Here is a 14396-nt window from a genome sequence, read left to right as displayed (position 1 = left end):
GCCACTCACCTGAAGGTACCCCTCGCGCGGGCGCCGACTACGCATGCGCCCCAGCGCAACGCGGTCGCCGCGGCAACGGAACGGACGCCATCTTTCTCCCGCCGTTTCGCGGGGCATGCTGGGATTTCCACTGGAGCATAGAGATAGGAAATTTAGAGGTGTACATATGTTCGTGTGTGGATTAAGAACGCCAACTATGGACCCAGTATAGGAAAGGAATAGGTCTGCTTTTCACTTTAACATCGGGACTGCCCATGAAGGGGGCGCGGGGGGATCAGGTTTCTAAGTCCCAAACATGGCAGTGGTTCTCTATTCCGCGCGACGTAGCACGAACTGATCTCCAAAGTGCCTGGTCGAATCGCACTTCTATTTCTGTAGCTCTATGTTGCCCTCCTAGCTTTGTGCCTTTGGGCTGCCCCCGCCGCAGTGCATTGTGGGAGGCTCTGGCGGCAGAGGTAGTTAAGGGATAAAGCAGAGCGTGGCGCCAGGAAAAAGTAGTTCCCTATTTCGCCCGACGTCACGCGAACTGATCTCCAAAGTGCCTGGTTGAATCATCGCGCTTCTGTATCGTCTAGCTCTATGTTTCCCTCCGTGTCGTCGTCTCTCAGAACCCTGGCGCAGTGCATTCTGGGAGGCTCTGACGTCACAGCAGAGTCGGTTAAGGACTAGGGATAACGAAGCAGAGCGCGCGGCGCGAGGAGGAGGAGGAGGAGGAGGAGGAAGGATGCTGACTTCGCGGACGTTCCTGAAGCGCACGCGTGCCGGCGCGGTGCTGAAGGTGGTGCGCGAGCACTACCTGCGCGAGGACATCGGCTGCGGGGCGGCCGCCTGCGCGCTCTGCGGCGGCCACGACTCTCCTGAGGGGGCCCCCTTCCTGGAAGCTGAGCCCAGCGGCGCCGCCAGCAGCCTCTGCCCCGAGCCCCACTACCTCCTCCCCGACACCAACCTCCTCCTGCACCAGGTCGGGCACCTTTGAACTGACGACGCGGCGCCCTCCTTCCCGCGGGATCATGGGAGTTGTAGTCCGGCCTTTGAGTCCATCAAGGCCCCAAATAATCCCCTTTGAGGCCCTGGCGCAGTGCAAAGGGACCCTGGGAATTGTAGTTCGCTGACAGAGGAGGCTCCATGTCTCACAAAACTACAGTTCCCACAATTCAATGGGACTGAGCCCAAGGCAGCCAAAGCGGTCTCAGACGGGACCTTAGTTAAACCTTGACAATGTGCTCTTTAAGGGATCGTGGACTTCAGCTCCCAGAATCCCAGACTGTTGGCCAACATGGCTGAGGCTTCTGGGAGATGGAGTCCAAAGCCTCTTAAAGGGCACTGATGTAGTGTGCTTTCCAGGAGTGATGCCATGTTTCGAAATTTGGGCAAACCGTTCATGTGCGTTTGGATCACAGTTCTGATCTTTTAAACGCAGTGTGTTTGCATTTAAGTATTCTGACAGCGTGGGTTTAAACATTTTGAAATGCACATTTTGACCCAGTGTGTCTTTTCTTTCTTTCTAGGTTGATATTCTTGAAGACCCTGTCATTAGGAACGTTATCGTACTTCAGACAGTCCTGCAGGAAGTGAGAAAGCGAAGTGCACCGGTGTACAAGAGAATAAAAGACGTAATAGCTACTCCTGAAAAACACTTCTATTCCTTCACTAATGAGCATCATAAGTAAGGATGGGCAGCAGGACTCTCCCATGTCCTTCAGTGCTTCTTTGTTATTAACAGACTAGCGTGCGTTTTGACAGCGCATACACCAAAACTGGAATTATAGGGAGAAGAGTAACATGTAATTGATTACTTTTACGCGTTCCAGTAATATGTTATATGCTATGGATATTGTTTAAGTTCCAATAAAACTTATTTGGCTATAGATTTATTAAAAGGCGGTATTGACAACACCGCAGTTTGAGAAGACAGTGGCCTTATCCAAGTCATCCTAAAGGTTTAGCACAGTTAGCTCTGTGGCAACATTTTGTTGTTGCTGTTGGCCAAAAACTACATATAAGCCTTGTAATGGTTTTTACGAGGTGCTTGCTTTAAAAAAAGAGACCACTTTTATTCACATTCTCTCAATCTAAGAGACAGAGAGGACGTTGGTGTAAAAGGGAAAGGGAATGGCAAAGCCAATTCTCAAAAAGAAAGAACTTGACAAAATAAATGGATATTCATCTGTTTTCAGAACAGAGGTGAGTACCTGCCAAGGCACTTCAGCAGTTTGTAAATCAAGACCCAGTGCTTTTTCAAACTCCTCAGCGTCTGATGTGGCCATCCCCAAATTCATCAGGTTCTGAAAGTTTTCTTGAAAGCTTCAAAAGAATCTGTGGACGCGGTGGAATTGGTTACCCTGAAATATCTATGAAGCAGAACAAAAATAAGGACCACAGAAAATTTACACAGATTCAACTAGACAATGAGGAAATAGAAACAGTGAAAGAATTTTCATACCTAGGATCAAATGTTGATCAGAATGGGGAGAGCAGCTATGAGAGAACTGGAAAATATCCTAAAATGTAAAGACATACAACTGAGCATGAAAGTTAGAATCATGCAAGCCATTGTATTCCCTATTACCATGTATGGATGTGAGAGCTGGACAGTTAAGACAGCGGATAAGAAGAGATGTGGTGCTGGAGAAGAGTGCTGAGGTTACCATGGACAGCCAAGAAGTCAGACAAAGGGGTCCTAGAGCAGATCAAGCCAGAAATCTCTCTGGAAGCCAAGATGACTAGTCTGAGGCTGTCGTACTTTGGCCACATCATGACTCACTGGGGAAAAACCAATAATGCTAAGAAAGGTGGAGGGAAGCAGAAAGAGAGTAAGGCCACATGCTATATGGACAGACTCTATTAAGGAGGTCATGGGTATGAATTTGCAGGGCCTGAGCAGAGCAGTGGAGCATAGGGAGCTTTGGAGATGTCTCATCTACAGGGTTGACATGGGTCGAGATCGACCTGAGAGTGGATAGCAACAACAAAAGAACAAAATAATTATTTTCTGTTTGTAAATTATTTGCGTATGGTTTTCTAAAAATTGGTAGCTGGATAGTTTTTTCCCCTCTCTCTTTTTCCAGGGAAACATATATAGAACAAGAACAAGGGGAAAATTCTAATGATCGCAATGATAGAGCCATCAGAGTAGCAGTAAAGTGGTACAATGAACATCTGGCAAAGTTACAAACTGAAGAAAAGATTAAAGTTATCTTGCTCACCAACGACAGAAAAAATAAAAATAAAGCCGTGGAAGAGGGAATAACTGCTTATACATGTAAGTCCAGCCTTCAGTGAGAGAACTTGTTTGCATGCTTTGACTGTGGTTATGTTTTAACATGGTAAATAGGAGTGCCCAGTGGCCAAATGGCTGTCTACTGAAAGGTTTACAGTAGGTCACGTGTAGAATAAAAGAAAGGAGAAGTATCCAGACAATGCTGCTGTGGTGGTGATGGGGAAAGTCTCTGGATTTGTGGGCCATGGTATCCCTCCCTGGGCAGGCTGTACTCCCCAACCTCTATCCTGATATAAAACTGTCCCAAAGTGGCAAATTGTACCGTTTATAATGTACAGATTATAATGTAGAAGTGAACCCTGGGCCTGTTTTAAACAGAATCACAAATCATTTTCAAGAAACTGAAAGTGACCTTAAGCGTTGTGATTTGCTTGGGATGCATTATTTTTATGAGTTTCAGGAGTTTGGAGGGGATGCTAGGACTTCCGGGGGATACACATGTCCTTGGTCTGCAGTTTGCCTATCTCCGTCTGTAGACAAAGGGGAACAACAATAAATTGTTCTAGGAGGAAACTTGAAGTGGATCTCTTCTGAGGAAAAGATGGCTTAGAATCATAGAGTTGGAAGAGACCGCAAGGGCCATCCAGTCCAACCCCCTGCCATGCAGGAACTCACAATTAAAGCATACCCAACAGATGGCCATCCAGCCTCTCTTTAAAACAGATTTTGGTTACATTGTGCTGACTAAGACTTAAATGAAATCAGTATGCTCGGGCCTGCTCTGGTTTATGGCACCATGGGACGTGTAGGCCTTTCCCCATTTGTGCATTGATGGTTCCCACTTCTGTGATTATCTCATCAGTATTCCAGTGATCAGTGCCTTCTACAGCAGATTTCCATTGCTGGTTCAGTTCTCATTCAGATCTGTTGCTGGATTGGAAATTTTGAAAAATAGAGCTGGACCTTTGGAAGAAGGACTCATTTCTTTCTTCATTTATGGAACAGTTGCTGTGGGGTAGGAGGAATGTAGATAATATATTTAAAACAAAACTATACAGAGACCTGGAGTTGCCAACCAGGTCCATGCAGGAGTTCTAAGTTCTAAATTCTTTTTCTGTTAATTTCTGTTGAACTCCTGCCATCCTCCTTCAGTTTATTTATAAAGATTTACCGATTTCAAAATTATATTTCAACTATTATTTAACTTTTATGATTATATTAAGGGAGGGTATGGATTGGTCCTCCGGACATCTCTAAATGCACCTTCAAGGTAAAGCTAATCCATCATTCATGGGATGGCCAGAGGAGCAATCAACGACTGATGGGATATACCCAAACCCTTTCACTGGGCTGGACTAATCCATTGATAAAACAGACTGTAGAACAGTCCTACCAAACGGACCTGGTTGGCACAAGGAAACCCATCAGTCGTGGATTGGTCCTCTGGCCATCTCTGAATGCATCTTCATGGTAAATCTAATCCGTCATTTATTTTAAAAAAAGATACACAGAGACCTGAACAAGTTTCATTTATGCTATGTGTTTTTCTCTTCAATTCTTTCTGGGGAGGGACAAGACAGATGGCTTTTAGTAGAAAGGCAAGACATTTTGCATGTACACAGGAGCACTTCTGTTGTAGTCCCACTGGCTAGTGGAAATAATTTCATGATTTATCATTGCTGTTCTCATTTTATCCTTTTGTAGGCGAAGAATACATAAAGAGCTTAATAGCTAATCCTGAGCTTGTAGATCGTCTTGCTTGCTTAAATGATGAAGGGGTATGTTTCTGTAATGTCACTTCTTTATCAAAGTTTCGGGAACATGAATGATTCATAGTATGACTTTCCAATATGTTTTATTTGCAGTCAAGTTTAGCAAAACATTTTTCTTTCAGTGGGAAGGTATTTTTACCATACATCAAGATATGGCAGACTTCACATTTTCTTTCAGTGGTTATAGGGAGAATTCAGAACAGGCTCTATTAATTGATGACTCTTTATGCCCATGATGGCGAATGCATTGCATGCGTGCCACGGGTGGCATGCGGCATGATTTTGCCAGGCACGGGGCGAGGGAGAAGGTGGAATGGGCGCGTGCCCATTACGCCTCCTCCCTACCATTATCGGGCCTCCCGCTGTCTCTGAGACAGCGGGAAGCCAGAAAAAGACGCCTGGGAGGAGGAGACAGAGGCGCATGCGCGTCTGTCTCCTCTTCCCAGCCCTCTTTCCTCCCGGCTTCCCTTCACTCCGCGCGAAAGGGCTCCATGGAGCCCTTTCGCGTGGAGTGAAGGCCGAGGAGAAGGGAGCTGGGACGTATGCCCAGCCTCCTCCTCCTCCTGGCTCCCCTTCGCTCGCCGCGAAAGGGCTCCATGGAGCCCTTTCTCGGCGAGCAAAGGCCGAGGAGGAGGGGGCTGGGACGTGTGCCCAGCCTCCTCCTCCTCTCGGCGAGTGAAGGCCGAGAAGGAGGGGGCTGGGACGCGTGCCCAGCCTCCTCCTCCTCCCAGCTCCCCTTCGCGGCGAGCAAAGGAAGGGCGAGGACCCTTTTGCTGGTCTCTGACGGCCCCAGAAGGGACCCTCAGGGGCCGGCAAAGGCCGGAGGACAGCACGCCGTCCTCCAAGGCCCTTTTGCTGGCCTCTGACGGCCCCAGGAGGGACCCTCAGGGGCCGGCAAAGACCGGAGGACAGCACGCCGTCCTCCACGGCCCTTTTGCCGGCCTCTGACGGCCCCAGAAGGGACCCTCAGGGGCCGGCAAAGACCGGAGGACAGCACGCCGTCCTCCACGGCCCTTTTGCCGGCCTCTGACGGCCCCAGAAGGGACCCTCAGGGGCCGGCAAATGCCGGGGGAGGAGCCAGAGGCTCCCTCCCTCTGAAAAGGGGGTGGAAGCCCCCATCCTGGGGGTAGAAGCCCCGTCCCCAGCACACAACCTTAAACAGGTTCGCCATCACTGCTTTATGCTATTCAGCAGTGGTTTCCATTTTCCATTTCAACTGTGGATGATATAGCAAGGCACAAAAGTGAGAGTGAAAGATTAGAAATAAATGGTTGTAGAATAAATCTTGCCATGTAAACCCTGTGGTAAGTTCACCTTGGGGGTTACTGTAAGTCAGAAAAGAATGAAGGCACACAACAACAAAAGTAGTTTTCATACTGTTTTCTTACTGTCCCACAGGGTTCAAAAGCACTTTTTGTGTGGAGTTAAGCAAGCTAGAATCTAAAAAAAAGTGTAATTGATTAGAGGAAGCTACCCAATTAAATCAGGCAGCACATTTTTTTAAAGACAAGTAGTAATTTTAATAGATACCATTTTGGTACAAGTACAATATGCCCACATCATATGCGGATGCACTATATGCAGCTTTCAGCATGCAGGGCGCAAGGGGTGGTGCGTCCCATTTAAATTGATGGGGGCATGCGCCACCGCACCGCCGCCACATGCACGAGTCCCATTACTTTCAATGAGGCTTGAGCATACTTGCTTTTTTTACGCCGGGGGGGGGGGGGGGGGTCCGGAACGAATCCTCATGTAAAAAAAGGGCGCACTGTACTTGTTAAACACTGCAGGTACCATGCTGGAACTCAACCCATGGTTTATGAACCTTATTTGTGCATTAAGCAGAGTTTAAGTAGATTTTTTTCTAAGATGGGCTATCACGGGAAACTCGGGTTAGTTTAAACTGAGAAACAGATGCTTCCTACGTCTTACACATTGGTGGTGAAGCATGTGCACATATAAACCATGGTTTTAGATCATGTCCAAACTGGCTCAGTGACTCTGTGATATGAATAAAGTTATTACATGTCCATGGGCACAGATACAGAATCTACTTGATAGACCTGAAAGGCTTTCCTTTTGTGCAGTGTTACTTTTACTTGATGACACTGAGTATTTGCGACTAAGGTCCAAAGCACACTGCAGAAATCATCCAGTTTGCCACTGCTTTAACTGCCCTGGCTCAATGCTAGGGAGTCCTCAAAATTGTAGTTTAGTGTGGCACCAGAGCTCTCTGACAGAGAAGGCTAGATGCCTTCTGAAACTACAGTTCCCAGAATTCCCTAGCATTGAGCCAGGGCAGTTAAAGTAGTCTCAAACTGGATCATTTCTGCAGTGTGTTTTGGCCCTATGTTGCTAGTTCATGTTACATTGCATTGATTCATGTATTTTAAGGACCATGTATTTGTTCAGCTATTACCTTTGCCTGAAGTAGTTATTGTTTTGTTGCTCGCATCATTTTGAAATGCAAGTTAAGCATAGTCTGATGCCATTGAGTACAGTATTATTGTTGGCAGGTCACTGGAGAAATAAAGCAGTTGCTTTGGTAATATAAGCTTTCTCTTTATCCATTACAATTGATAATTTGTGTCTTGCTTTGTGTCTCTCTGTTAAAATGTTGCTCTTGAATGCTATATTCCTGCCTGGTGGGCTGAAACTTCTGCTCGCTTCTAATTATAAAAAGCACTGACATAGCTAACCATTTCTTGTTTGTATGGTTCTTACAGAATGAGATAGAAAGTGGAAAGATTATTTTCTCAGAGCATCTTCCTCTTAGCAAATTGCAGCAGGGTATAAAGTCCGGCCTCTACCTTCAAGGAACTTTTAGAGCTAACAGAGATAATTACCTTGAAGCTACTGTTTGGGTTCATGGAGATGGAGACCAGAGAGAGGTGTGTTGCCTATGGAATCCTTTACTAGACAAAATGTGTATCTTTGCATCTAGGGATGCTGTTCTCTGCATTTTATTGTCCATTTAAATGAAGACAAGACAGGGGCAGGGGGGAGTGGCAGAAATTAAAAATAAGCTTGTAATTAAATAATTTCTAATGATTTTAATTTTTAAATACTTTTTATGACTGACTCATGCTAAAGTTATGTGGTTTCTGAATGCTTAGGTTTGTGTTGTAAGATTACATCAGTGGAGCTTATGTTTGAATGCTGAATTTCTGTTTCCAACACTTCTTCACATGGCCAGTTTGTATGTACTTCTTGAAACTCTAGCTTTCATTCACTTCAAGGATTCTTCCAGTCTCTTTTTGGAGACAACATTTCAAAGGCATGTGGCTAACTTAAGTTACAGTCAGGAATTTCTTGACTGTTTTCATTGGATTATTATGCGATTTCATACTTTATTAACATTGAAGTAACATGTTATTAACATTTGTTTTAACGTTATGTTAATAGGTAATAATACAAGGGCTTAGAAACCTGAACCGTGCAGTGCATGAAGATATTGTAGCAGTGGAACTTTTGTCAAAAGATGCGTGGGCTGCACCATCCTCTGTGGTCTTACTTGATGATGAGGCTCAAAATGAAGATGATGATGTCGAAAAAGAAGAGGAGAAAGAAAACAGTGTATGACATGAACTTGCCAGGTTTCTCTTTTCTTCAGCAATTACCCTTCTTATTTGTGCAGTGAAGTCAGTCATTCGTGATATGTGTATTTTAGTTTAATTTTGGAATTGGTTATGGAGAGAGTGTGCATATCCTGTGATATGTGGAGACTCAGAAAACTTCAGAATTTTCTGCAGTGGTTAAAATTTGTCCTAAGAATTATTTTTAAATCTTTATTTTTCTAGCCCTTTGAGGATGGGCTTGGAAAGTTTGTGTAACTGCTTGGTGAATCCTTCTAGAAAGTGTCTCAGTAGAATTCCCATGTAATAGCTTGTAGGTGTATTTCATAGCCCCATCAGTCCTTTCTAATACAGTTTGATGCATAATTAATGAAAAGTTTTTTATTACTTTTCATAACTTGATACAGAAAATTTCATACAGAATTTTTTTTCATCCTCTAATATTCTTTAGAAGGTACAAGGAGCTTCTCAACCTGCTGAAAGTTTGACCAACAGAAATCTTACTCATTCTTCTTGTTAAATAGTCCCCAAGGTGACAACTCACATAGAATCATAGAATCATAGAGTTGGAAGAGACTGCAAGGGCCATCCAGTCCAACCCCCTGCCATGCAGGAAATCCAGATCAAAGCATCCCCGACAGATGGCCATCCAGCCTCCGTTTGAAGACCTCCAAGGAGGGAGACTCCAATACACTCCTAGGAAGTGTGTTCCACTGTCGAACAGCCCTTACTGTCAGGAAATTCCTCCTAATGTTGAGGTGGAATCTCTTTTCCTGCAGCTTGCATCCATTGCTCTGGGTCCTAGTCTCTGGAGCAGCAGAAAACAAGCTTGCTCCCTCCTCAATATGACATCCCTTCAAATATTTAAATAGGGCTATCATATCACCTCTTAACCTTCTTTTCTCCAGGCTAAACATCCCCAGCTCCCTAAGGCGTTCCTCATAGGGCATGGTTTCCAGACCTTTCACCATTTTAGTCGCCCTCCTTTGGACACGCTCCAGTTTCTCAATGTCCTTTTTGAACTGTGGGGCCCAGAACTGGACACAATATTCCAGGTGGGGCCTGACCAGAGAAGAATATAGTGGCACTATTACTTCCCTTGATCTAGACACTATACTTCTATTGATGCAGCCTAAAATCGCATTGGCTTTGTTAGCTGCTGCATCGCACTGTTGACTCATGTTCAGCTTGTGGTCTACTTGGACTCCTAGATCCCTTTCACATGTTGTCTCCTTAAGCCAGGTGTCCCCCATCCTATATCTGTGCATTTCATTTTTTCGCCTTAAGTGCAGTACCTTACATTTCTCCCTGTTGAAGTTCATTCTGTTAGCTGTGGCCCAGCTTTCTAGTCTATTCAGGTCATTTTGAATTTTGATCCTGTCCTCTGGAGTATTAGCTATTCCTCCTGATTTGGTGTCATCTGCAAATTTGATAAGTATTCCCCCATTTTTTTCCTCCAAGTCATTGATAAAGATGTTGAACAGTACTGGGCCCAGGACAGAGCCCTGTGGGACTCCACTGGTCACTTCTCTCCAGGATGAAAAGGTGCCATTGTTGAGCACCCTTTGGGTTCGTCCGGTCAACCAGTTACAAATCCACTTAACAGTTGCCTTGTCTAGCCAACATTTTACAAGCTTGTTTGCAAGAATGTCATGGGGAACTTTGTCAAAGGCCTTACTGAAATCAAGATATACTATATCCACAGCATTCCCTTCATCTACCAAGCTGGTAATTTTATCAAAGAAAGAGATTAGATTTGTCTGGCATGACTTGTTTCTCTGAAACCCATGTTGACTTTTTGTGATTATGGCATTGCCTTCTAGATGTTCACAGATTCTCTGTTTAATGATCTGCTCTAGAATCTTTCCTGGTATTGATGTCAGACTAACTGGACGATAATTGTTGGGATCCTCTTTCTTCCCCTTTTTGAAGACGGGGACAACGTTTGCCCTCCTCCAGTCTGCTGGAATTTTCCTGTTCTCCAGGAGTTTTCAAAGATTATTGCCAATGGCTCCGATATTACATTTGCCAGTTCTTTTAATACCCTTGGATGTAGCTCATCTGGTCCTGGAGACTTAAATTCATTTAGATTAACAAGGTATTCTTCTACTATCTCTTTACTTATTTTGTGCTGAAATTCCCCTATTCTGTCCTCTGCTCCATTATCCTCAGGTTGAGCACCCTTTGCCTTTTCTGAGAAGACTGAGGCAAAGAAAGTGTTGAGTAATTCTGCCTTTTCTCTGTCTTCTGTTAGCATTTTGCCATCTTCTCCATGCAGTGGTCCTACCGTTTCCTTCTTCTTCCTTTTGCTGTGGACATATCCAAAAAAGCCCTTTTTGTTGTTCTTAACCTCTCTAGCAAGCCTGAGTTCATTCTGCACTTTAGCTTTTCTGACCTTATCTCCACACATGCTAGCTATTTCTTTGAATTCCTCTTTGGTGATTTCCCCATGTTCCCATTTCTTATACATGTTCCTTTTAAAATTTAGCTCAGCTGAAAGTTCCTTTGTCATCCATCCTGGGTTCTTGCGACACCTCCCATTTTTCTTTCTCACTGGAACTGTTTTAATTTGTGCCTTCAGTATCTCCCTTTTGAGAAACTCCCATCCATCTTGAACTCCCTTCTCTTTTAGTATTCCTGACCATGGGATCACCCCCAGTATTTCTCTAAGTTTACTGAAATCCGCTCTCCTGAAGTCTAGAATGCGTGTCTGACTATGCCTGGCTTCTCCTTTCCACTGTATAACAAACTCCAGGAGAACATGGTCACTTCCACCTAAGGATCCCACCACTTGCACCTCATCAACCAAGCCATCCTTGTTGGTTAGGATCAGATCTAAAATAGCTGATCCCCTTGTTACCTCTTCCACCTTTTGGACCATGAAATTGTCTCCAAGGCAAGTGAGGAATTGACTAGACCTTGAGGATTTGGCTGAGTTTGACTTCCAACAAATATCAGGGTAGTTGAAGTCACCCATCACTACTACATCTCTCCTTTCTGAGTGTGTGGTCATCTGTTCTAGAAAGGCATCATCCAATTCCTCCGTCTGACTTGGGGGTCTGTAGTAGACTCCCACCATAACATCCTTGTTGTTTCCCTTCCCTTTAATTTTTATCCAGATGCTCTCCACCTGGCTTCCAGGATTGATGTCCTGGATCTCTTCACTGACACACTCTTTAAGTTATCTCTGCAGTTATATATGCTAGAAACTTGCTTTAATTTTAATTCTTTTCTGATGGAAGCAGAAATTCTTAAGATACCTGATTTACAGCAAATTGCAAATCTTACAGTTAGTAGAATTAAATATACATACAGCAGGTCTTGCTCTGGATTGAATCATAAGTAATCCAAGGCTTATGCCCAAGTGATGTCATAATATAGCCTGTTACATGGGACGCTACAGCAGAACAAGTTAGGCTACCTTGTTGTCAAGGTTCAGATGCAGTTATTTATATTATTCTTAAACTTAGCTGAAGACGTCTGTGAACAAGAATATGCTGCGACCTACTGGCAGAGTGGTGGGCATTATAAAAAGAAACTGGAGGCCTTACTGTGGAATGCTTTCTAAATCACAAATTAAAGAGGTAAGAACAACAATAGAACACTTGTTTCATTTAATTGTGTTCTTAATTTTAATTCTTAATTTTAATAAAAGACATCACTGCTTTCTCTCAGTCAAGGAGGCATTTATTTACGCCAGCTGATCGTAGAATTCCTCGGATTCGAATAGAAACAAGGCAAGCTTCAACACTTGAAGGACAAAGAATTATTGTTGCCATTGATGGTTGGCCTAGAAGTTCAAGATACCCTCATGTAAGTTTGTAATGAATGTGCTTTGTTGTCTCTGAAGCTAAATCAGCTTGATAATCAAGTGGTTGTGGGAGAAAACAAAAATGATTTAAGTAAGCTACTTTCCTGGTGTAGTGGGCCTTGAGTTGTCTACACAGCCATTTCTCAGAAACAGTCATCTTTCTAAAATTGCTTTAATCTGCCGCTGTTATGGTTCCATTTATCATGGAACCTGAGCTTATTCTAGTTCAGAGCCAGAGCCACAGTAATTAGCTGTATTCAAATTAGAGGTAGCAAAATAGCCTAATCTTATGTAGTTTGGAAGAAGTGCTTACTAGGTTAGATTCAAACCATTGAAATTAGTGGGGCTTAGTCACAATTTAGAATGTTTAAGTTGGAACCTGAACAAGGTGAGGTTTTTTTGGTTTATTTTTTCCCAGTAGTTGTAATATTCTTCTTTCCAAAGTAATTTCTGTTTCAAAATATTAATTCAGATGTATTTTGGTCCAGGGTCATTTTGTAAAGAATTTAGGAGCCGCTGGAGATAAAGAAACTGAGACTGAAGTCCTGTTGCTTGAACATGATGTCCCTCACCAACCATTCTCCCAAGCAGTTCTTAGCTTCCTTCCTCAAATGCCCTGGAGCATTACTGACAAGGTACCACAAGAAAGTAATGTACAAGCAAAAAACTAATTAGCCTAGGAGCATATTTCAGGCTTGTTAGGAACTACTGCTTTGTTTTTTTTACTAGAACAATTGAGATCCACCAACAGGAGCCTAATCCAGAAGGCATGTTTTAAGATTAAAGAATTCTGAGTCCAGAAATTGGTTTTGAGTACTCAAACTGGCTGGAGCAGGAAATATTTTTATTAGTTAAAAAAATTGGCAGGGACTTCTTAATGTGCCCCAAATGACCCAGTGATCTATCATTCAATTCAGATATACCCTAAATTAGCATAAGTTGTGTTGCTAACAATGTTGCAATATAATGAATATTGCAGTGCAACAGAGAGATTAATGATGTAAGTTGAATAGTAAATGCTGACAGATCAGTCATAAGGATGATAAACTTTAAACTGTCTTTTAACCTTGCTTCCCAAAAACATTTATTCTTCTTTTTACATGGACTGCTTAACAGGCTTTTAATTTGAGTAAAGCAGAATGAGTCAAAGTTAATTTTGATTTTCACATAGTGAATAAGATCACATCAATGATTATACTTATTTATAGACGTGGATAAGTTGTCTTCTCAAATAAATTCACTTCTCAAGCCATTATGAACAATGAATAAAAACATTGAAAACATTAAATACATGTTGAAGTCAGTTGAAAACAAACAGATATTCACTGTGGTTATCCTATGAAATTAACATATCTGCTTAGCTGAGTGTAGCTATCACCAACTGCTGGGTTTTTGTTGTTGTTGCAGAATTAATGCACAAAGGAATTTTGTTTCATTTCAGGAAATAATTATCCTTCTATACACCACTTATCCTGTGTATTTGTCCCCAGTGTTTGTCTATTTGAAATGCGTGGGGGGCAATTTTAGTTTCCCAGGGTATTAACTCTTTTAAAGGGAAACAAAAATATGCAAGTATGAAAGTTAAAGTTGTTGGAGTTCCGCTTTCGTCAGGAGATTAATGAAAGTATGGGTCAGACTATTTTAAATCTGTCTTCCTAAAGAATAAAAATTTACTCAAAAAACCCCAAACAAACAATAATGACTTTAGGTTTTAGTTATTTTATGTATTTATTTATTAATCTAACTGTTGATGGCTTGAGTAAAGAGAAATAAATTTCACTATCTTTTAGATAGCAGGAAGAAATTATAACATCTGACCACTTGAATCAGTTTAGAATCTTCAGAGAGAGCTGTTAAACTGCTTCCAAGATTGAGTGATGGGAGCCACATGATAGGTAGAATGAGAGAGAGGGAGTGAGACCCTATCTATATATTGTGGGACAGAAGAATGCAATCCATAATTCTTCCAATAAAAATGCCAAATTCCACTTTCTTGAATCTTGTCTTAAATCCACTGT

At 42.9% G+C, this 14396-nt stretch overlaps 2 protein-coding genes across 3 annotated transcripts in view; one reads left to right on the top strand and one right to left on the bottom strand.

The window, feature by feature from the left end:
* LOC149319094 (progesterone-induced-blocking factor 1-like) overlaps positions 1 to 123 on the bottom strand; it is a 110438-nt gene extending 110315 nt beyond the window's left edge. The window contains exon 1 of the mRNA XM_089507964.1: positions 10 to 123. The gene's annotated coding sequence lies outside the window, so the exon portion shown is untranslated. The remainder of the gene's footprint in view (positions 1 to 9) is intronic.
* Positions 124 to 584: 461 nt separating this feature from the next.
* The window catches only part of LOC149319093 (exosome complex exonuclease RRP44-like), a 34553-nt gene continuing 20741 nt past the window's right edge, over positions 585 to 14396 (top strand). The window contains exons 1-9 of one of the 2 annotated variants that reach the window (XM_089511103.1): positions 585 to 961; positions 1509 to 1666; positions 3069 to 3262; positions 4925 to 4998; positions 7719 to 7883; positions 8398 to 8568; positions 12038 to 12151; positions 12243 to 12380; positions 12867 to 13013. In XM_089511103.1, the coding sequence (XP_089367229.1) occupies positions 725 to 961; positions 1509 to 1666; positions 3069 to 3262; positions 4925 to 4998; positions 7719 to 7883; positions 8398 to 8568; positions 12038 to 12151; positions 12243 to 12380; positions 12867 to 13013 (1398 nt within the window). In that variant the 5' untranslated portion in view covers positions 585 to 724. Of the gene's footprint in view, positions 962 to 1508; positions 1667 to 1710; positions 1785 to 3068; positions 3263 to 4924; positions 4999 to 7718; positions 7884 to 8397; positions 8569 to 12037; positions 12152 to 12242; positions 12381 to 12866; positions 13014 to 14396 lie in introns of those variants that run through there. The other variant, XM_089511104.1, reaches the window with a different exon arrangement.

Source organism: Sceloporus occidentalis, unplaced genomic scaffold (genome assembly GCF_023333645.1).
Source record: "Sceloporus occidentalis isolate IW3139 unplaced genomic scaffold, rSceOcc1.0.p SCAF_2, whole genome shotgun sequence".
Lineage (NCBI taxonomy): Eukaryota > Metazoa > Chordata > Lepidosauria > Squamata > Phrynosomatidae > Sceloporus > Sceloporus occidentalis.
This window is presented reverse-complemented; position numbering and strand designations above follow the sequence as displayed.